The following is a 22,384-nucleotide window of genomic DNA, read 5'->3' on the forward strand; positions in this document are numbered from 1 at the left end:
ACACTGACGCGTGACATATGATGCCCTACACGACAACGGTTTTTGGGCAAGGCGTTACATTTCACGCCTCAACCAGAATGACATTAGGGCCAGCCAATCAACCAACGAAACGACGGAAGACTTGTTCCGGCAGACGAAGGTTGTTGGCAGCTTGGGAGTTATGACAAGTAGCATGAAGGATGCGTTGCGGACAGGCGCTATTTAACGGTCGGAGGAGATACCGTTTTGTCTCATATTCCGAACAGTCTCAAATTCCGAACACTTCATTTTCTAATGTAAATTTACTGAACTTTAATGTTATAAATAATTGAAAAATAAAAACCCTGAAATTCATTGGGTTATAGCCTTCATTTTAACATCATTTACAGGTATCGATACAGCCCATAATTTATAATATTAACCATTTGCAAGAAAGTGACAGTCAAAACCAATAATGAAATGGTTGCGTTAGCAAATTCTGCAAAAAACAAGCATTGTTAATTTTTCAGTTTTTGTAGTTTTTTCAACTATTTTGTTTGTTGTTTTGATGTCAAGTGCTTAAGTTGATGTTAAGTGCTAGAAATGGTAAGAATCTACAATATCATATATCATATCATCTACAATGAAATCATTTAATGAAGATTTCTGCATAAAATATCATCTTTCTATCCATTTATTGTAGATTCTTACCATTTCTAGCACTTAACATCAACTTAAGCACTTGACATCAAAACAACAAACAAAATAGTTGAAAAAACTACAAAAACTGAAAAATTAACAATGCTTGTTTTTTGCAGAATTTGCTAACGCAATTAATGAAGATTTCTGCATAAAATATCATCTTTCTATCCATTTATTGTAGATTCTTACCATTTCTAGCACTTAACATCAACTTAAGCACTTGACATCAAAACAACAAACAAAATAGTTGAAAAAACTACAAAAACTGAAAAATTAACAATGCTTGTTTTTTGCAGAATTTGCTAACGCAACCATTTATGAATTAGTGTTCGGAATATGAATCAAGTTTCTTCGCGTGATTCAAATTGCGAACACTTCATTTTTCAATTTGAATATACTGCAGTTTAATGTTATAAACAATTTAATCCCTGACATTCTTTGGATTATAGATTTCATTTTAACATCATTTACAGGTGTCGATACTGATATAGCGCCCTTGGTCCCGAAACCATGTAAACTATAAATAACAAAAACAATCAATAACTACGAAAGCAAAATTGTTTTTTTTGCGAGTATAACATTTTTCCAAAAAAGACTAGCTAGTTTACTTTAATTTTATCAATATCAATTATATGAATCGGTTCAGTAGTTCAAAGGTTATGATTGAAAAAAAAACATTTTTGGTGTTCGGAATTTGAGACAAAACATATTTTCAGTTTTTCACCACGAATATGTGAAATGAAAAAAAAAGGCTCTATTGTATCCAAAAATCAAATTTATTTCGCGAAAGAGTATTATTTTGAGTAACGAGACACTGTTTAATGGCCATCTAAGCTTAAGTGTTCGGAATTTGAGACAAAACGGTACACGAGGGAGTGTGAATATTAGTAGTGTTTTCACGGTGGAGAATAAGATGTGAAGTGAGAGGAAGATAATGTTCTCGGGCCAAGTACAAGTGGTTCGAAAAGGATGAATGGAAGAAGCAAATTGAAAATCAACTATCATTGATATCGCTTAGATTTAGTTTGTTGTCTGATGGTTGATTATTTAAATTTCCATTGACACTTACATATAGATAGTGTTGATCCTTTAGAACATTCACTATGTTCGTAATATAACCAATTTTTGACGTAGAATTACGTCTTTCAGGAAGGGTGCGAAATCAGAAAACAGGTCACGTTTTTATGAAATAAAGTTAACGTTAATAACTATTTTCACTGTGAACGAATTCTCATGATTTGCATACCAATCGAATCGTAAATTCTCTAAGATTTATGATAAGATATGCTATACATTACAATCCGCTAATCTTAAATTCAGGAAAACTGGAAGAACTTTCTTTTTTCCCATACATTTGTTCTGCCGATTTGTGTGCTAATCCTACCCGTATTTCGAATGCTTATAACTCGAACATTTCCTAACAGATCAGAAAGATGTTTGTATCAATTAATAGAAAATATTGCTACGCATCTATCACAATTAATAAAATATAATATTATTTTTCATGAGATGAACAATTGAATAACTGGCAAGTTTTGATTGGCCCGATTTACGGTTTCCCCAACACAGACTTCAAAATCGATGTACCTGTGGAAATCCTCTCTGCAAATATACATGCAAGTCGGGGGTATTTTTGTTCCCACCGAGCTGTGTTTTCCTAACACCGACTATTAATGTACCTGGGAGAATCCGCTTTGCAAATATATGCAAGCTGCGAGAACTTTTGGACTTCTTGTCTTTGTGCAGACCAGAATATGTTTCCCTAAATCGTACTTTTAACTATTTGTGGTCGTTTGTCTACTCTCAGTCACCACAACAAGGAACCATGCTAATATTATATTTTATTCAATCAAGTATCAGTTTATGCTTTTCCTAAACGAAGCTTGATGTCTAGTGGACCTGTTCACGAACCAATACAGCGCTCCTATGAGTATTATATAACGGTACTCAGTATCGAACATAGTAGTCACCCACACTTTGGTGTGATGGAAAAGAAAGTTCATAAGTATCAGAACAACTGTTTGCAGTTGCGGTTACATATTACTAACATAGATAATAAGAAAAATTGTCAAAGTATTGGACTCCCGGCCCCGTGACGCTAACGCCATATGAGCCTTGATATAATATATATTTTGGAAAAAAAACTGTTTGCATAAATGGTTCATGTTATTTGAATAATCGCATGAGTGTCTCAAGCGACAGAATCTTTGTTTATCTAAAGTGAAAAGTTCTGAGCATTTCGGATTCGCAGAAATCATTATTTGAGTAACTACTGGTTTAAATTATGTTGAAGTAGCTGTTTCTAAAGAGCAAAATAATTGTTTGCATAATTGTCTTATGTCATATGAAAAATATTTGTTTGTTGAAAGTGGAAAGTGCCTTTCGGATACACATTGCGGGCATTAATTACACATTTATCGCTTCAATAGCAAGAGTGTCTCATATTCAACGGATAATGAAAATAAAATTATGTATTGATTATACTTCATATGATTTACTCTTGGAGACTGTTTAGAAAAATTTCACGCAAAGACGAATTATAAAATATAATTTTTATACAAAATCACATTAAAATACATTGTTAAGTTAATACATATACATAGTTCACAAAAGAAAAGCTTATTTTTCATATTCATGCGTGTACCACTGCTTTTCCAAGGAAAAATAATTCCGACTAGTACGTCACCAGTACCTAAATTTAATACGACCGCAAAGGGTTAAACTGAAAAGCCTTGGAAAATCGTCATTTCAGGTGAATGAACTTTCGCGGTTCGAGAACTTCGTAAACATGAGATGTGCAATATTTTCAGAGGGAAATGTAAAATACAATGATCGTTTGACAATTCTTCCGTTCACATATTTTGGTAGTCCTAGGCATCATATCAAAAGTAAAAGGATGTTCATCAAATTTATTTGTAACGAAGAACATAATCTATTTTTAAAATTTCGAAGCATTCTAAAATAATATTCGAAGTGGTAAACAAGTGGATTGCATAATATAATTGAGTAATTCTACGTCGAAAATATATGCGGTCGTGTCCTAGATACAACCCCTTATAATAATTTTTTTAATTTTCCAAACACATAAGATTACGGAGAGTAAATGGGTCAGTTCATTGTTTGGTAATATAACTATTGACCATTGATGTTGTTTTGATAATTGTTAGAAGAATTTCATGACTCTTTAGTACCTAAGCCTATACACTCTATCACATGCTGATCTTGAAGGGGTCACTTTTGTGCTTTTGGTCCTCTATATATAAAGAAAAAATGGAATATTATGATGAAAGATTGAAATCAGTTTGCGGGGAAATGTCCGTAATAGATCCCTTCATAAGCTGACGTAATCTGAAGAAATTCCGAGCGTTGGCCAAGAGCTAAGTCCAAAAAAAAACAAAATGGGGTACCGAATTTGTACCAGTTCCTCTAATATATGATATTTCAGCGAAATTGATAAAAATTGAAGTTGGGTGTTAAAGAACAAATGGTAAAGGCGGAGAGCTTGCTTTAATTTGGTTGATATAAACAATCGAGTTTATTATGGATTTATCATGGACTTCCAAAATTTTATTTGAGTCCGCTATTTTAAATAATGCACAACCATATCCTGTACTATATTTTTTTTCATTTTTCAAATGGCAGCAACAGAATCATTCTACGTAGCGTACTTTTTGATTTAGAGCCAGTTTGAGGGAAACAGAGCTCGAAACTGAAAAAAAAATTCAATAACTCTGCCATTTTTGAAATTCGAACATATGCGTAGAAGGATCCTCTGTCACTTCCTGAAAGATTCCAATTATATGTATTTTTATATGAGAAAGGTGTTTTCTGACTTTATGAGGATGATTCAAAAATTTTTTTTTGTATTCAAAACATATAAAATATATTCATGTAATAGGAGTATCGGTAAGTTTTTTGTTTTTTTTTTTCAAAAATAAATGCTTTATTCTGCAAAAATGGTTACAAATTTAATATTCAAGGTATTGCCCATCACTAATCACAACTTTTTCCCATCTTTTTGGCAATTCACGGTTTGTCGGCTAACCACGAATCGATCCAGTTTTTGACTTCATCAAAATTGAAGAAGTACTGGTCAACCAGGACATGTTGCATCGATCGAAAAAGGTAGTAATCGGACGGAATGTCTGGAGAATACGGCGAGTGGGATAGAACCTCCCATTTCAGCGTCTCCAAGTATGTTTTGACCGGTTTCGCGACATGCGGCCAAGCATTGTCATGCTGCAAAATAACTTTATCGTGTCTTTGCTCGTATTGTGGCCGTTTTTCCTTCAGTGCACGGCTCAAACGCATCAATTGACGTCGATAGGTGTCATCCGTAATGGTTTCATTCGGTTTTAGCAGCTTACAGTACACCACACCCAGCTGGTCAAACCAAATAGACAGCATAACCTTCTGGCCGTGAATATTCTGCGCGGCCGTCGATGTTGATGCATGGCCGGGGTATTCATACGTTACCCGACATTTAGGATTGTCGTAATGGACCCACTTTTCATCGCCAGTAACGATTCGATTCAAAAACCCTTTCTTTTATGCCGTTGGAGCAGTTGTTTACGTGTGAAAAAACGGCGTTCGACGTCTTGTGGCTTCAATTCATACGGCACCCAATGTTCTTTCTTTCGGATAATTCCCATTCGGATAATGTTTGCTGTGCTACTCCAAGTGCAAGTATCGTTGCGTTTGTAACGGATCTTGATCGAGTAAAGCCTCCGATTCTTCATCTTCAAACTTTTTTGACGTAGGATTACGCCTTTCGTGAACATATTGGGGAAAAATGAAAATCGAAAATCGAGCACATCGTGAAAATTGTCCAATTTCAAACGATTATTGCTCAGTCATTTTATGATGGATAGATGAAATTTTTGCCTCATTCGATTTCGGCACTCAATAACAATTTTTTGTATTGAAGAAAATAATATATGTCATGAAACTAACTATCGGACAATTGAAAAATCTCAACCCCTATCCTAACGGAAATACCCACTTTTGATTGATCGAAATTGACGACACATGCGGCGGGTCCCTAACAGAGACTTGGATTTCTGTTACCGTTCTGCGAAAAATACCTCATAGGTGTTGTTTCTTTGGGAAATGGTGTTCTTCGAAGCGTTACGTTATTTAGGGATTGCATTACCGTGCCAAAATTTCAATAACCGGCTCGGTAATTCGGTAATGAAAATTTCTTTACCGGCAAAACCGGTAATAACCGATAAAAATACTTTGAAATAAACCATTTTTTTGAAAAAAAGGGCTTTTATTGATAATATTAGATTGGGGAAAAAGTTATCCATTATTTTCTCGATAACTGGGTTTTGTGATAAATATCTCGCGTAATATCGATCATACAATTTCAGGTATAGGCTCGTCGTAAAGATGACATTTCACACTAAAAAAAATTTTTTTTGCTTGTTTTTGTTTGTTCCTTGCCGTTGTGATTTACAGGGTGTTAACAATGGAGGTCAACAAAGAGAAAATTTGGTACATTTTACACTTTTGCTTTTATAAATACGAAAATACAAGTTGAAATTGCGATTGGTGTGTATGGTGTCGATACTGCAACAGTAAAATAGGTTCAACTTAATTTATTTTTAATTTTTTTTTCTAATTTTTTTTCCGAATCATACTGAAAATTGTTTTGAATTTCACCCAAAAGAATGGATTACCTTTTCCCCAACCTAATAATTAGTTCACAAGAAAACGTTTCGCAAGTTTTTGTTACTTAGTTTGTTGGTTAAAGTAATACTTAGGGACACAAATAATGTTAACTTTGTCGTCTTCTGATCTTAATCGGATTTCATGAACGAAATTTCCAGATGAGAAAAACGCACGTTCATAATTCACTGATGTTGGGCGTACAGTACGAAAAGCATCGAATACCATTGTCATGAATTTCTCTGATTCCCTCTGTTAACTCCTTTGATTGCTGCAATCGTAACAAGTTTTCTCTTGATGCTCAAATATTCTGCAGGTTCTGCATCGTCCAGTGGGTTTTTCCGTCGTGTTGTCCAGCAACTGAAGTTTTTAGTCACGAACGATTTCAGAAGACGCCGAAGTCATCATTAATTGTGTTACGACCACGAGCGGAATGATTATTCATATACGCGAACAAATCTGTCTATACAAAACGTTCATCCTTTCCTTTATCGTTTCAGTCAGGGCTACAAGTACCTGCTTCGAAATTTCTGACGGTTTTCCGATAGCTGTTCTAACAGAAATTGCAATCCGACGTCAGCTTCATAAAAGGTGCAGTTCTTCAGTCATAGCAGTTTAACAGCGAGAAGAACTGGTTCGAGGGCATCAACCAATTCCTTTATCACTGCCTGTTCTTCATCGCTGAAGCTTATCCTGTGTCTCGTCTTCAGATCAAGCAGCTCTGAAGCTGAAGCTCGGAGGTCCTAGAATATTTCGGAGCGGCATAAAGGCAAAAATTATTTATGGTGTAAAAAATAAATTACCGAAATTACCTATTGTCTATTGTTTATCAAATTATCAAATTACCGGTAAAAGCGGTTAACAATCCCTAACGTTATTGTTATTGTGATTGTAATTTATAATGTAATTTTGTAAATCGGCGTAATTTTGAATTCGAGGTTTTCAAAAAAAATAAACCTTGGTGCCATATGTCTATAAATTGCATGAAACGTCGAGATTTACTGTTTTTTCTATCTCAGAGAGTCGATTCTTGATAGAAATTTTTTTTTCGAGAGGACAGTCCATTTTACGTTAATTACGCGACTATGTGATGGTTCATCGACCAGGTGCTTTAGATTCTGAGCTGGCCAGCTTGTTTCTCAGATCTAAACTTAATCGTGAAGTTGAGGAAATTGATCGTTCGAAAACGATATACAGATAACATTTAGTATGGAAATGTTGAAAAGATTATACGAGCAGTTTTTTTTCAGCGTGAGAAGAAATACAATCAATTTTGGGTTGCTGTTATGTTCCGTACAAAGTTGAAAAAAAACGTAGAAGGTCGGATCAAAATCGGCTCTTTTTGACTATTTTATCGAGGAATAACTCTATAACCGAGGTTCTATAAGTACATGTTTTTTTTGACGTAGGATTACGTCTTTTGGGAACATATTGGGGTACAAATTGAAAATCGAAAATCGAGCACATCGTGAAAATTGTCCAATTTCAAACGCTTATTGCTCAGTCATTTCATGATGGATTGATGAATTTTTTGCGTTAATCGATTTCGGCATTCCATAACAATTTTTTATATTGAAGAAAATAAAATATGTCAACTAACTATCGAATAATTGAAAATCTCAACCCCTATTCTAACGGAAATACCCACTTCTGATTAGTCGAAATTGACGACACATGCGGCGGGTCCCTAACAGATACGCACCATCCAACGACTGCTTACCATCTTTCTGTCATCATCACTCGGTAAACACTGGTGGAGTGAACAAACACTACCCAACCTTTTCAGGAGGCCACCAAATCATTATCAAAAAATATGATGATGTAATTCTTCAAACATATCCAAAATCAACGGATAGTCTAACGGAATCCTACGTCAACTATGCGGTCGTGTCTCGGACACAACCTTCCTGTGACTTTTTATTTTAATGATGATGGTCCCACCTCTTTCCCCTGCAAAGGTTTGAGCGGAACGATTTATCTTATTGATAATAATTATATTACGGTATTTACATTTTTTGCTAACTAACCAGTAGACAAGCTAAATTGAAAAGAAAACGGACTGGTTATCTCTCAGGCATAGATTACTAATCGAAAGAACAAGCCATTATATGAATGTATTGATTCCATGGCATGGCGAGGGAATTTCCACCCCGGGAAGACCCTAGACCGATCGGGAATTGAACCCAATACCTATGTCAGTATTAGCCAAGAATTTACAAGGGAATTTCCGCTTTATTAGATCCCCGGCCACGATGCGATCGTTTCCGAGTTCAAGCAGCTGAGCAAACCCAAGCCTAACTCTAGCCGATACTTCAGGCCCATTACTTATCTCAAGGCATGTCAAGAAAATTTCCAACCCGAAAAAAGACGGGTGGGTAATGTCGGGGACATAACCGGAGTGACGTAGGACTATACAAAGGGGACAGCTTTTGTTAAATATATATTTTAAATATATTGTTTTATTTTCATCTCCTACGTGAATACCTACCTATCTACCTGAAAAATGGATTAGTTTACTGTTTAATCACTCGATATCCCCATCTTGTTCGGTTAAACCTTCCTGTTTAGCTATTGCGTTTGCCACTCGCCACAGCTTTCACAGTTGGAAAATTTCTTCCCATCCAGCTTGTGACATGTTGTTCAGTAAATTACATTTAATGCGACGTTCCGGAGAAACACTCAGTGTCGCATTTGAGACGATTTAAACCTGTAATTGAACATTTCCGATGACAGTGGTACAGTGGGGTCATAATTTGGACCCCGAACTCTATGTTTACAAAAATGTCGCATTACAGATCCATCCAATTAGCTCAATGTCGAGCTAAATATAAATTACTGTACTTTCAATCTAGAAGCAATTTAAGAATTGGTGAAAATTGAATAATCGGGAAAGTCCCCAACCATCAATAAGCTCAGAACAACTGCCAAATTCACATACTCATCATATCCTGGCAAACAAATTATAAAAAAATCAATTTGTGTTTTATTATTATTTTGGATATTATTTTAGAATGCATTGAACTGTATTTCGTAAACTCTATTTTGAAAGGTTTAATGGCCCTGATAAGCGCCGTGTTTTATGGAATGGTTCCAATTTAGAAAACTTTTTACTTTTGTACTTTTGAAAAAAACCATTTCGAACGCCCTCGGTGCCGCCTTGTTCTGGTTTTGCCACCAAAGCAGATTGTATAAAGAACAAACTTTTTTCTTCTGCTACCTGCTGTCGTTTTGCGATTGCGTTTGCCACTCGCCACTCGCTGCAACTGCCTGTTGTGTTGTCTTGATGTCCATCGAACCGAATGTGGTCTGTTCTGAATGCGGGTTTTCTTATCGTCGCGAGCAGCTTTTCCACTTCGGCGGCCGAAACTATATAACGCCGGCTAGGTGGACTGATTCACTGGTACTAACGCGCTCGGCCTAGCTACCCTTGCGTGGAACTCCAGACTAACACGGTTCGGGCGGGATTTTGCCTTTCCCTTCACTTTTCCTCCTTTGCCAAATCCAACCATGGCTGCTTGTGTTGGTCTGTTGATGTGATGTCATGCGAAACGATGTGGTGTACGGTTCGGATGAGAATGATCGTTACGGTGGTGGTGGTGGTGGTTTTGTAATATAGAGACTTTAAACTTTTTAGTTCATTCGTCTCTAGCCTTGAGAAAGGCCCTTAAAACTCGACTCTAACTCCTTCATTACACCTCCGCCCCCATTGCCTTGAGAAAGGCACTCGATCCCTCGCCATCCAGCTCGTCCAGCAACGATGTTGTTCAGTCGGTGTCCACACAAAGAATGATCGTTACGGAAGGAAGGAAGGTATTGTATTATAGAGACTTTAAACTTTTGCAGTTCATTCGTCTCTAGCCTTGAGAAAGGCCCTTTGAAAACTCTACTCTTTCTACTCCAGCGCTACCACATTCGCCCTCTTGCCTTGAGAAAGGCACTCGATCCCTTGCCGTCCAGCCCGTCCAGCAACGATGTTGTCCAGTCGGTGTCCACACAAAGAATGATCGTTACGGCAGCGGAGCGGGGATTTTTAAGCTGACTGGCTGGCTCGAGAATTACGCATGTGTGAGACTGCGACCAATGCTTCGTTCATATTTTTTCTTTTTCCTTTCCAATCGTGCTTCATTCTATTTCGCTGCTGCTCTGGTTGCCCGTTTTGGTCGGTACGATTTGAGAAGCACAAAATGGACCAATAAAAAATGAGCACATAGTGCATTTTGACAATGCTTGATATTTCACAATTATTCAATTATTTATCTCAAGAAAAATGAAATGTTATTCGTTATGATAGATGCGTAGATATATTTCCTATCAATTGATGCAAAAACCTTCTGCAAATGTGATCGAGACCAGACAGCTGAGCAAACCTAAGCCTAATTCCAGCCGATACTTCAGGCCCTACATTCAACCCAGGGTGTAACGTGTCAACCTGACTCTGCAATGAGATCCGCCACAACACAGGAAAATCTCGTTATAATTATCAGTTGAGAAGATGAATTTACGAGTATTCTGGTTCCACATTAGGCCCATTGGAATGTTTTTTTTTATTTTATTCGAGAGAAATTGCATTTACTTGTGTTGAATCTCCTGCTTCTTTGCGTCTGTCACCGCGCGCGGGCTCAAACTATTGTTTGAAGTTGAATTTGGGTCCACGACTGAAGGAAAAGAATATATTGCAAAACTAAACAAACAATTAACATACCATCATCATCATAGTCTTAAGATAAGAAACACAAATATCCGTTATAACTTCGTCATCTTACACACTAACATTGATTAACATTGCATACTGGGTTAAAAATCTAGATCATGTTTCAAAAACTCTTTACAAATACTACGTAACGTTCGAAGGCTTGCTGCTATCTTTGCTTCATTTGGTAATGTGTTGTATAGTCTATATCCTCTATAAAAAAGTGAGCTTTGGGTACATGACATTCGAAAGTTCATGGTTCTGAGGTCGTTTGCTTGTCTTGTGTTATATCGATGCATGTCTCTTCCATACGTTGTCGTGTTTTGTAAATAATTCGGTGTCATCCCGTTAGTCATCTTATGTATGAACGTAAGCGTGCAATATTTAATCCGCTGTCCCACTGACATCCATTGCAGGCAATCGAGCATAAATCTTCGTGGAGTTAGTCGATCACATCTCAATATCAGGCGCATTGCCTTATTTTGCACAATTTGCATTCGTTGCATCTGCCTCTTATTCACGAGAAATAGCACAGATGCACAATAATCAAAATGTGGAGCGATCAGCGCTTTGTAGATCGTGATTTTACTTTCAAAAGTCAAGAATCGATTTATTCTACAAAGCACTCCACATTTTTGAGCTGCCTTCTTTATAGTATAGTTAATATGTTCATCGAAGTGCAGCGTTTCGCCAAGAATAACGCCAAGATATTTTATCGATCAATATTTATACTAAGACCTTCATTGCCAAAATTGCGTGTGGGTACTACCATGTACTTTGTTTTGTATATGTTTAACTTTAGTTTTTTCCATTTCAACCATTCGTCTAAGTTTTGCAGTTCATGGTTCATCTTTGTGTAGAAATCTTGCAATGTGTCAATGTTTTGTTCTTGTAGCTACACTTCGCCGTTCCGTTTACTCATACCTGCTATTTCATATTGCGACTATTTTCGCTTTTTCGCCTTTCACAGTGCAATCATGATGAACTGCAATGAAGTTGTATTTTATGTAGTGTGGAAATATTCTCAATTTAAAAAAAAAATAATCAAGGCGAGTGACTGATGGTTTACAAAGCTGTTGATGTGGGAGGCGCTGCGCGGTTCAAATCTGATACTTTACCTCTAATGTTTGCTGACTTCAATCCAGAAGGTGTTTTCCATATTTCTGATGATAGCCCAACATATTGCACCAAACGTGATAAAACGTGATAAAAAATACGCAAACAAATGTTCCAAGGAGTGAATTATAGTTGTTGTTGAAAAAGTTGATCCTTCAGGTAATTGATAGTAATACCAAAGTTAGATGCTTCAATATCATCAAGAACCTACCATTGATTTTGATATGTTTATCTCATATTCGACGAATGAATTCTGAAACATGATGAAACGTTGATCACTGATGAAGGACGTATGATTCTGTTTATCGAAAAAAGTTCCATCCATCAAAATATCCAACGAATGTTTGCAAATTGACATGTTATCCTCTAACGTGGCCTCTGTGATCTAACTACTTTGAAATGTTAATGATACACTATCGTAAGAATTTGGGGAAAGTGGAATATTGAGAAGATTGAATTATCAAAGGTCACTTAATATAGTGCATTTGTGCACCATTACTGGGCTCCACAAGAAAATACATTGATATGATTCTTCTTGTTGCAAATTCCTTCAAATTGAGAGATATTTTCAAATAAAAAGTGTAAAAAATCTTTTTGCTTGAAAAATGGTGGACGAAAAAAATCACTAATTCATTCAACACTGTTAAGATTTTTTATTCATCGAACTATACGATTGAAATAAAAAAAATATTGTAAATATCTATCACTCACCTCCAGCTAAAAAATTCAACTTCTCCCCCATTATTCCCACCATCAATCTGGACGTGTTTAGAATGCCGCTGCCGTTTTGCTTCCGTGTGTGATAGCTCTTTTTTTACTATTCCCAACATGAACACACGCATTTATTTATGAACTTCGGCGAGACTAATGCCGAAGGTTCGGTTGAAGAATGTAAACAATTATCAAGTTTGTTTACGCCGCGCGTGGAGAGACGTACACAACGTACGCACGTTCGCATTTCTGGGCCATATACATCTCATTACGGGTTCACGCGTTTGAAGTCTCGACTGTCGTACTCTGCTGCCTCCCCCAAGTCTGGAAGAGGTTTACTCGATGTGCAATAGCACGACTGGATCGGTAAAAAAGTACTATTTTCTGACTTACATCAACGCACATGTTTGTCTTCGGCCGCCTTCCAATGAGCGGCTCACCGGAAGTTACACGAATGGTTACGCTATGACTGTTCTTTTATGTGAATGATCGAATTGCGTCACAGTACTCCGCTTGGTGAAGTAATTCTATGTTTGTAATACTTTTCTAAATTTCTCTCTAATCAATATCGACCACAGAATAATCATTTTAGAATGCACGATTAATTCCCCAGTACTGAATTATGCTCCTCCCACCCTCAGTTTCAATGGGCTGCCCCTAAGTGCGGTTGAAAGAGTGAATCTCCCGCCTCGATTCGACTGAAAATGGACCGCAAGAATGGCACAAAGATTCTGCAGTCAGCATCGTCAACACGCCGGAAACTACCCGTCAAAGCAAACATTCCCTCCGTCCAGTCGCAGCCGCAACAAATCGGCGTTCAGCAAGAGACGAAACTGTAAGTATGCATCTCATCTTGTCTACCGGCTCAGCCCAGTCAGTCGTCATTCAGTCGGTGGTTGCCTGAGCATAAACGAAGGCAAAAGCCGATAGTGATGAAAGGCGCGAGTTTTAGAGTTTAAAGCGAGCGCATGAATGGTACTTTAAAACGTCATCGTGTCGCGCTATGCATTTAACGTAGTGCTGGCTGCATAACAGTCAGGCTTTAATTTCCCGATGCGTCAGCATCAGCATTTGCCTTCGCACTGCAGCGCACCCGAATTCCCCTGTTTTCCTACAATACTTTATACAACTCAGCATAATATTGTGTTCTTCTTTTGCTGTTTCTATCATTTGCAGCGGAAAAGCCACTTGCCTGCCGAAACTGGAAAGCGCTATGATGCAGCCTACATTCGTGAGTATTACGAGGCGGGAAAATGAGGAAAGGGTGGTATTCAATATATATTCAAACGTTCATTAGATAAACGGTTAGACATTTACCATTGTTTATTTTATACTTTTATGTTCATTAGATGAAAAAAATTGAGAAACAGTTTGCGAAGTTGAAATTTTTAGGCCATTCCACAATGGTCCAGGAGATGCATTTAAATGGAAATTAGCATTTAGAGCTCGACAGTTATTCTCTAGACAAAAACTGTCTTCGACAAAGTTGTTACATATGATAGAGCGCTCATTTTCATGTTGCCAAAAATATGGTGACCAACATTTTTGATGAAATAAAAAACCTAACTATCTTATCTCTATAGATAGAGGTAAACATAGTTCGACAATGTTGTAGTTCCAGTTATTTAAAACATCTTTGTAGAACAAAGTTTTTTCCTATCTCTTAAAATAACCGATATAGCGTCTTTTTCCTAATTTGCGTTGGGGTTACCATTAAAATAAAAATTTTTTTGCTCTAACTTTTATATTTCAAACTCTACATACAAACTGTCTTCGAAAGACTTTTAGAACATATTGATACAAACATTTTGCGATGCAGAAATTGTCAATATCTCACTTCACTCAAAGTTATTGATATTTCTTCCCAAAAAATACGCTCTCTTCAATTGCTTGCCATTCTTTCTGGGGCAAATATAAAAAATGTTTGTTGACGGAATTTGAAAGAACAAATTTCACTCTTTATAATATGTGCTATTTTGTGTATTTGAATAAATTAAAATTGAAATCATGAGTTTTTATGTGAAAACCCATCAATAACTTTGAGCAGGATTAGATATTGACAAATTCTGCATCGCAAAATGTTGGTATTGATAAGCTCTAAAAATCGTACGAAGACAATTTTGATGCAGAATTTTAAATGTAAAAGATAGAGTAAAATAACTTTTTTTTTCATGATTTGTCGAAGGCAGCTTTTGTCTAGAGAATAACTGTCGAGTTCTAAATGCTAATTTCCACTTAAATGCATCTCTTGGACCATTGTGCATTCTTGAAACGCTGTTTCAACTTGTATCAACCCATTGAGACGGGATGTACTGGGTTGGGGAATAAGTTCTGTGAGTACTGGCTACTTCGAATTGAAAGGATACAAAAAGTTCATTCGTAGAATTTGCCGCATGCTGCCTTGGAGAAATTATGACAATTTGCCACCGTAGGAAGATCTTTGTCAGCTAGTTGGCATAGCTCCTCTCGAGCAGCGACGCAAGGATATTACCGTAAAGACTGTCCATAAAATCCTATCGGGGTGCTTCGATTGCCCTGCTATTCTGTCACGACTTCAGTTTTACTGCCCTGTTCGGCCTCGACGGAACCAACATCTACTGCGGGTTGATGCGCATCGCACTAATTATGGTCTTCAAGAACCTATTCGTCAGATGGCGTTAGAATATAATCGTCGTGGAAATTTATTTTCCTTTTAGAATATTTTGTGTGCAACTGTGAAATGTATGCGTAGTATAGTATTGTCATAATTGTTATCCATCTTTGTTATTCGCCTATAAAAACTATTTTATTTTGTATACCATTGTGAAAAGATATTGGGTTTTTATGCCGCTTTGAGTTCAAATTTAACGTTTGCTCAAGGTGGCTTTTCCCAATCTAAGTTCAAGTTTATTTTACCATTAAGACTTATTGTCGGATGGTGTCGAATAATAAATAAATAAATAAATAAATTTATTTGCTGTTTGACAAAGGGTAAGTATTCAATCGAAAGAAACTTTTGCTGTTCTACAAAACTATGTTAATTGTATTTTTTAGTTATTCAAATTTTCATTAGTTTTCAGGCTTACAAATGGAATGAACAAATGAATACTCAGGAGACAAAAATGAACATTTTCGACACATACTCTTCTTTGGTTTTCATCGAGATCAAAAAGCAGTCTCACACAGAGTTGCCAATATTAATTTTTCAAAAAACTGGAAGATTGCTCTTTAAGAAACTTGAGAAGAAAACTAGATCCAGTAAAATAGTTTTATTTAAAGAAGTTCGGCTGTGATGTATCTAAGATTATTTTTTTTAGCTATTCCAATGCCTGAGCAATTGAATTTCGATGATTCGAGTAGTATTTATATGTAGTTCATAAAATAACGAATTAAACCATTCATTATTAATTCGAGCAGATCAAAATAACGTTTCCCAGCACTCGAACATTACTGTGAAACAATATCTGAGGATCTTTTCTTCTAGAGCCTTTAGAAAATATGGTTTCATTTAAATAAAACTTGAAAAATTTCGTATTTATTGCACTGCATCAAACCTAACCTGTATCCTCTTTCTTTTCTTTCTAACTCGAATTTTTGACGTGGGACTACGTCTAACCTGAGAATATGGGGGGTAACATGAAAACACAAACACAGAACATGCAGGAAAGAATGAAAGATTCCGAATGCTTATAATTCGAACATTTCTTACTGGATCGGAAAGATGTTTCCATCAATTGATAGGGATTATTTCTACGCTTCTATCGCAATTGATAAAATATTATTTTTCATTAGATAAGTAATTGAATAACGGTAAATGTTAATCGTTATCTAAATGCTCTAACTGCCTCATTTTGATTGGCCCGATCTACAGTTTCCCTAACACAGCCATCAAAACCAAGCTGCCTTGAGGAAATCGTCATTGCAAATACATGGAAGTATGGGGACTTTTGTTCTCACCAAAATGTGTTCCCTAACACAAACTTCGAAACCAAGGAACGTTTGAGAGATCGGCATTGCAAATACATGAAGGTCGGGGGCATTTTTGTTCCGACTAAAATGTGTTTCCCTAACACAGACTTCAAATCCATGGAGCGTGGGGAAATAGGCATTGCAAATACATGAAAGTCTGGGGTATTTTTGTTCCGACTGAAATGTGTTTCCCCAACACAGACTTTAGAACCAAGATGTGTGGGAAAATCTGCTCTGCAAATAAATGCAAACTTCGAGTACTTTTGTACACGCTTGACTTTGTGCAAACTAGAATATGTCTCCTTAACACAGTCTCTTAAACTTAGGAACCTGGGAAAATCGTACAGACACTAGAGACGAATAAAGCCTCTATAGTATGAAAAGTAAAAGTTGAAGTTGTTGGTTCATGCTAGCCAGGTGGCTTCTGCACCCCCATTTCTTTTTGCACTACGAAAAGTGTTTTCCTTACACGGATTACAAAAGCGGGTACGAACACAACGCTTTGGCACGGTTATTCATTATTGCATTGAAGGATATACCTTCATATGAATGCATGAATTGACCATACATGGCATTATACAATCTTTTTACTCATAAAGCTAATATATTGAATTCAATTGAATTCGGGAATTGTTTCATTGCATCAAAAATTTAATCAATGGAAACAAATGATTGCTAAGCTAAGGTAGTTCCAAGTCAACCTTGCGGTTATATCATAGATATAACCTACCCATTTTTTATATTTTGATATTTATTTGATAGTAGTGTTTCTTTTGACCATTTTTGTTGCTATTTTTTACTCGCTCACGAAGAATGTGGAATAAAAAAACTCCGCCAGCGCATGACGGATCTCTATAGTAGCATGTCCGAAAAAGAACATGAAACCAGTCTTCCGAAAAACACTTACACATGTCCACGCGATGTGAAAATTCCATGTTTTTGTTTGAATTCGAACATGATTTTCGCTAGTGTTGAATGTCTATCCCAAACACGAACAATGATACACAAACATAAACATGTGAAAACAAACACGATGTTTATAATTCAAGAACATCATGTACAAACATATTACCCGATGTCGCAGTATTTATTGCTTTCGTTTCGTTTCATTTCATACACGGAAAGAAATTATTCATCCCAAAACATTTCTTCGTAGAATACTTTTTCACAGAAACGAACTTGAAATTTCGCATTACAAAAATTGCACGAGCTAAGAGGTTATGAGTTTATGCATATTTTGCAAGTCTGATTAAATAATCCTTGGTTTCGTGCAAAGAAAACATTCTCTGAAGAGAAAGAAGCTTTCTCTGAATTTTTTTTGCGTGCATGTTGGCAATTAAAGTCTGGAGAGCCGACAGCACAGCGGGCGACGTCGTATAAATGCTGACCAAAAAAAAAATACCCAAAAATTTGTTTTAGATGCAACCTTCAGCGGCACACAGCAGAACCAGCAGAGAAATTTCAGCGGCTAAAGCACACCATTAATTTCTCGATGTTATCACAAACTGAATGAAGGGAAAAACTAAAAGCTACACTTACACTGCACTACATATGCTATATGTGCATGCGATTGCATTATCCTTTCTTCTCCTCTTCTTCGCTCGATTTATAGCTCGGGTCGCGTTTGTCGCGAACAAACAGTATTGGCCATTTGTATTCAAAGATCCAGCCAAAATTGTTGCTTCCCTGGTCGAGTGGTTAGCGTCACGCCTAACATGTCACTGCTGAATAATTCTGGTACTTTATATTCGATTAAAATTATAGAAATACTGTAATAAAAATTTGTTGTGGGTAACTAAACATCCCCGCCACGCTCTATTCAATTTTAGTACTTTTTCAAATAGCTAATAATAGCGAATGTTACATGAATTCAATACATAAATTGATGCGTGCACTAAATAATGATATCAAATGTGAAAAACTCTGATATCAATCGATGTTTATTTTGTTCAGAACAGAAAAAGGAGGTTTATTTTATTTGCCCAATATTTTAGACGAAGCACCCATTGTCATGATAGGAAAGCATTTTTTCCATGTCAACATACCAACACACCACGCGTTGAGTGGTGGTGGTGTGGTGTCCAATTCGCTTCTTCTACTCTACGCACAGCCGGTGCTTGGGAAAATGCAAGAGAAACTGTACACCATGTTCGAACATCATGTGAAACATTGGGATTAAACATCGTATGTCCAAACATACTACGAATACAAACATGTCACATTTTCAAACATAGGTACGAAAAAATCATGTTTGTACTCAAACACAAAACTGTGAACAGCAGCGTGGACATGTTTATCCCGGACGCAGTGTTTTTTGTGAAACATGGAAGACTGCATGAAACTATTGAGAACCAGAGTAGAGGATCCAAAGCCCCTAAGGAGAATGGTTGTAATAACTGTTATCGATTGCTATTACAGAGTGTTCGATACAGAGCGTGATTGATAACGGAACATATCGTCGGGAGAAAGAAGACGTGTATAAAGAAGGTGTCATAGGCGAGTCTAAAACACGCCTATGACATCGATGACACGCCCCGCAGCGGATAGTTTTTTTTTTCGAATGTCTAACCGAAAGTGTCTGATTTTTGAAAAGCATATCCAAACACCGAAAGAATACCAGAATATTCGATTGGCATCCACTTCCAAATCTATGCTGAACTATGTGGTGCAGCAATCCAGCCGCTTAGAAAATTTATACTTCGGTACTATTGCGCTTGATGTTTGATAACTCTGAAACTGATGATAGGGTAAGGGTAAGAAATAGGGTGAATAATCTTGGTTTATCCAATTTAGGGTGTTTTCACGCAACTAGTAAATGCAACTCGATTTTTCTTCATGAAAATCACATATAATCAAGATGAGTTTGGGCTAGTTGAAAAGTCCTATGTCTCTAGTTTGTAATTCTACCATAAGGTAGAATTTATAATTTTTATGTTTTTTATCCATTTTCCTTAAAGAGGAATTATGGTCAAGGTTTGACCACCTCAGATCATGGTTTGTCCGGTTTTAGAAATCACCATTTTTGAATGAAAACATTCGTATTCACAAGTAGATATTGCATTTCTCATTGCTTGAGTTTACTGTCATCATATGGATCCATTCATAATTTGAGCTTTCTTCAGAATATTGCCTTTTCTTGGGCATTTCAAAAGTGTTCACCTCAACACTCTCAACACAGAGAAACTTTATTTCTGCTATGCGCGAAGGACACAATAGACAAACTGCAGCGCGCCAAGCGGTTGCCATAGAAATCATGTGGACAAAACAACATTATCAAAATTGAGGTCATCGGGGTGCATTGACACCAATAGAATATGGATTTTAGAATTCTTTAAAACATGTGAATCCGTAAAAATATACTATAAAACTACTGTAAATCATGAAGAAGACAATATTATTTATATGTTTTGAAATATTGGAATATGTACCTGATTTGACACAGGTGCGCTGAACTAGACCATTTAAAAACGTGGACAAACCATGATTATATTTTCGTCTGGACAAACCAAAATCATTTACCTTATGTTAAATAAATAAATTTCACGTGTTTTTAACGATGTTGTTCAAACTTAGGTCAATTATAGACCCGGTACCCTAAATGATTTACCTATGCCCACACGTTATCGCACAGATTTTTATCATCTCAAAATCTAATTTGCATACAGCATAAAGCAAATAATAGATGTAGTAATCCTTTTGTCTCTATACCGAACGAAGGAGGGATTAGACTGAATACACCGATAGCTTCAGCCTCTTTATACACAGAAAGTTCACACAGTACGCATCAAAAATCGAATCGAATCGTCGAATAGTGTCCCGTCCACAACCCAGTGAACTAGTCAAACTTAGTATCCCTACAGATGTCATTGTAGAACACATGGCAACTGATTTTTTAACTTTCTCTCAAAGCTTTACAAAAATATTAGCCATAACATTAAATTGTTTTACGGGAAGAGACGAATACAGCAAAATATAGTCGGCTCAAATTCCCTCCTGGTGTGTTCCGCTTACCAACACATTTAGCCTTCCATTTTTATTCATACAGATACTATACAGATATCTGAAAGAATCACAATTGTTTGGTAATAATCGTAACTATGACAGGTGTCCTGATTTTCAACTCCGACCAGATGGTATCCCTAGATCAAACTATACTCCTTCACGAGATCGCCAGGCCCCATGTTGCACAAGCCGCACTCCAAGAGCTCGACAAATTTATTTATTTTTTTTTTCCCAAAATATATTTTTTATTAAGGCACATGTGGCGTTAGCCTGACGGGGCCGGGAGTCCACTATTTTGACAATTTTTGTCTTACAACTATGTTAGTAATATGTAACCGATTACTCGCGGTTGGCTCGAGGTTAGTATTACAGGTGTTCTCATAATTGGTATGTAAATTTATTTATGTTATGATGAAAATTTCTATTGTGTAGATAAGTGTACAAACATATTTTTTTTTCAGTATCACACAATCCTAAAATAAGAATGATTCTGTGATGTAAGCTAGTATAGAGCACAACTGTCGGATATAGGAATGGATGATTAAAGATCACATTCACACATCTATTCTGCATGTCTGCATATTTTAGACGTAGAACTAAGTCTTTCAGGAAGGCTGCCAAATCAGAAAAAAGGTCACGTTTTTATGAAATAAAGTTCACGGTAATAACTATTTTCACTGTGAACGAATTCTCATGATTTGAATACCAATCGAATCGGAAATTCTCTGAGATTTGTTTGATATGCTATACATTACAATTCGCTAATCTCTAAATGGTTTAAATTCATGAAAACTGGAAGAACTTCATTTTTCCCATACATTTGTTCTGCCGTTTTTTAGTGCTAAACCTACCCGTATTTCGAATGCTTATAACTCGAACATTTCTTAACAGATCGGAAAGATGTTTGCATTAATTGATAGGAAATATTTCTACGCGTCTATCACAATTAATAAAATTTTATTTTTCATGAGATGAACAATAAATACAATAACAATAACAATAAGATGAACAAACAATAAAATGTCAAGCTTTATCTAAACGCCCTAACTGCCAAGTTTTGATTGGTCCGATTTACGGTTTCCCCAACACACTTCAAAATCGATGTACCTATGGAAATCCGCTTTGAAAATATACATGCAAGTCGGGGGTATTTTTGTTCGCACCGAGTTGTGTTTCCCTAAAACGGACTTCAAAATCAATGTGCCTGGGGGAATCCGCTTTGCAATTACGTGCAAGTCGGGGGTATTTTTTGGCGTTGAGTACTTTCGTACTCGCTTGTACTCGCATCAAGACAACAACAGGCAGTTGCAGCGAGTGGCGAGTGGCAAACGCAATCGCAAAACGGCATCAGGTAGCAGAAGAAAAAAGTTTGTTCTTTATACAAACTGCTTTGGTGGCAAATCCAGAACAAGGCGACATCGAGGGCGTTCGAAATGGTTTTTTTTCAAAACCACGAGTACTAAGTTTTCTAAATTGGAACCATTCCATAAAACAAGGCGCTTTTCAGGGCCATTAAACCTTCCAAAAAAGAGTTTAGGAAATACAGTTCAATGCTTTCTAAAACATTATCCAAAATAATAATAAAAC

General features: G+C 36.5%; 1 protein-coding gene across 1 annotated transcript in view; it reads left to right on the forward strand.

The window, feature by feature from the left end:
- The window catches only part of LOC129772853 (kinesin-like protein CG14535), a 458,100-nt gene that overhangs the window by 102,085 nt on the left and 333,631 nt on the right, over positions 1-22,384 (forward strand). Inside the window, exons 2-3 of the mRNA XM_055776367.1 lie at positions 13,489-13,682; positions 14,024-14,078. Of these exons, the coding sequence (XP_055632342.1) occupies positions 13,552-13,682; positions 14,024-14,078 (186 nt within the window). The 5' untranslated portion in view covers positions 13,489-13,551. The remainder of the gene's footprint in view (positions 1-13,488; positions 13,683-14,023; positions 14,079-22,384) is intronic.

The sequence above is a fragment of the Toxorhynchites rutilus genome, chromosome 3 (assembly GCF_029784135.1).
Source record: "Toxorhynchites rutilus septentrionalis strain SRP chromosome 3, ASM2978413v1, whole genome shotgun sequence".
In the NCBI taxonomy this organism is placed as follows: domain Eukaryota; kingdom Metazoa; phylum Arthropoda; class Insecta; order Diptera; family Culicidae; genus Toxorhynchites; species Toxorhynchites rutilus.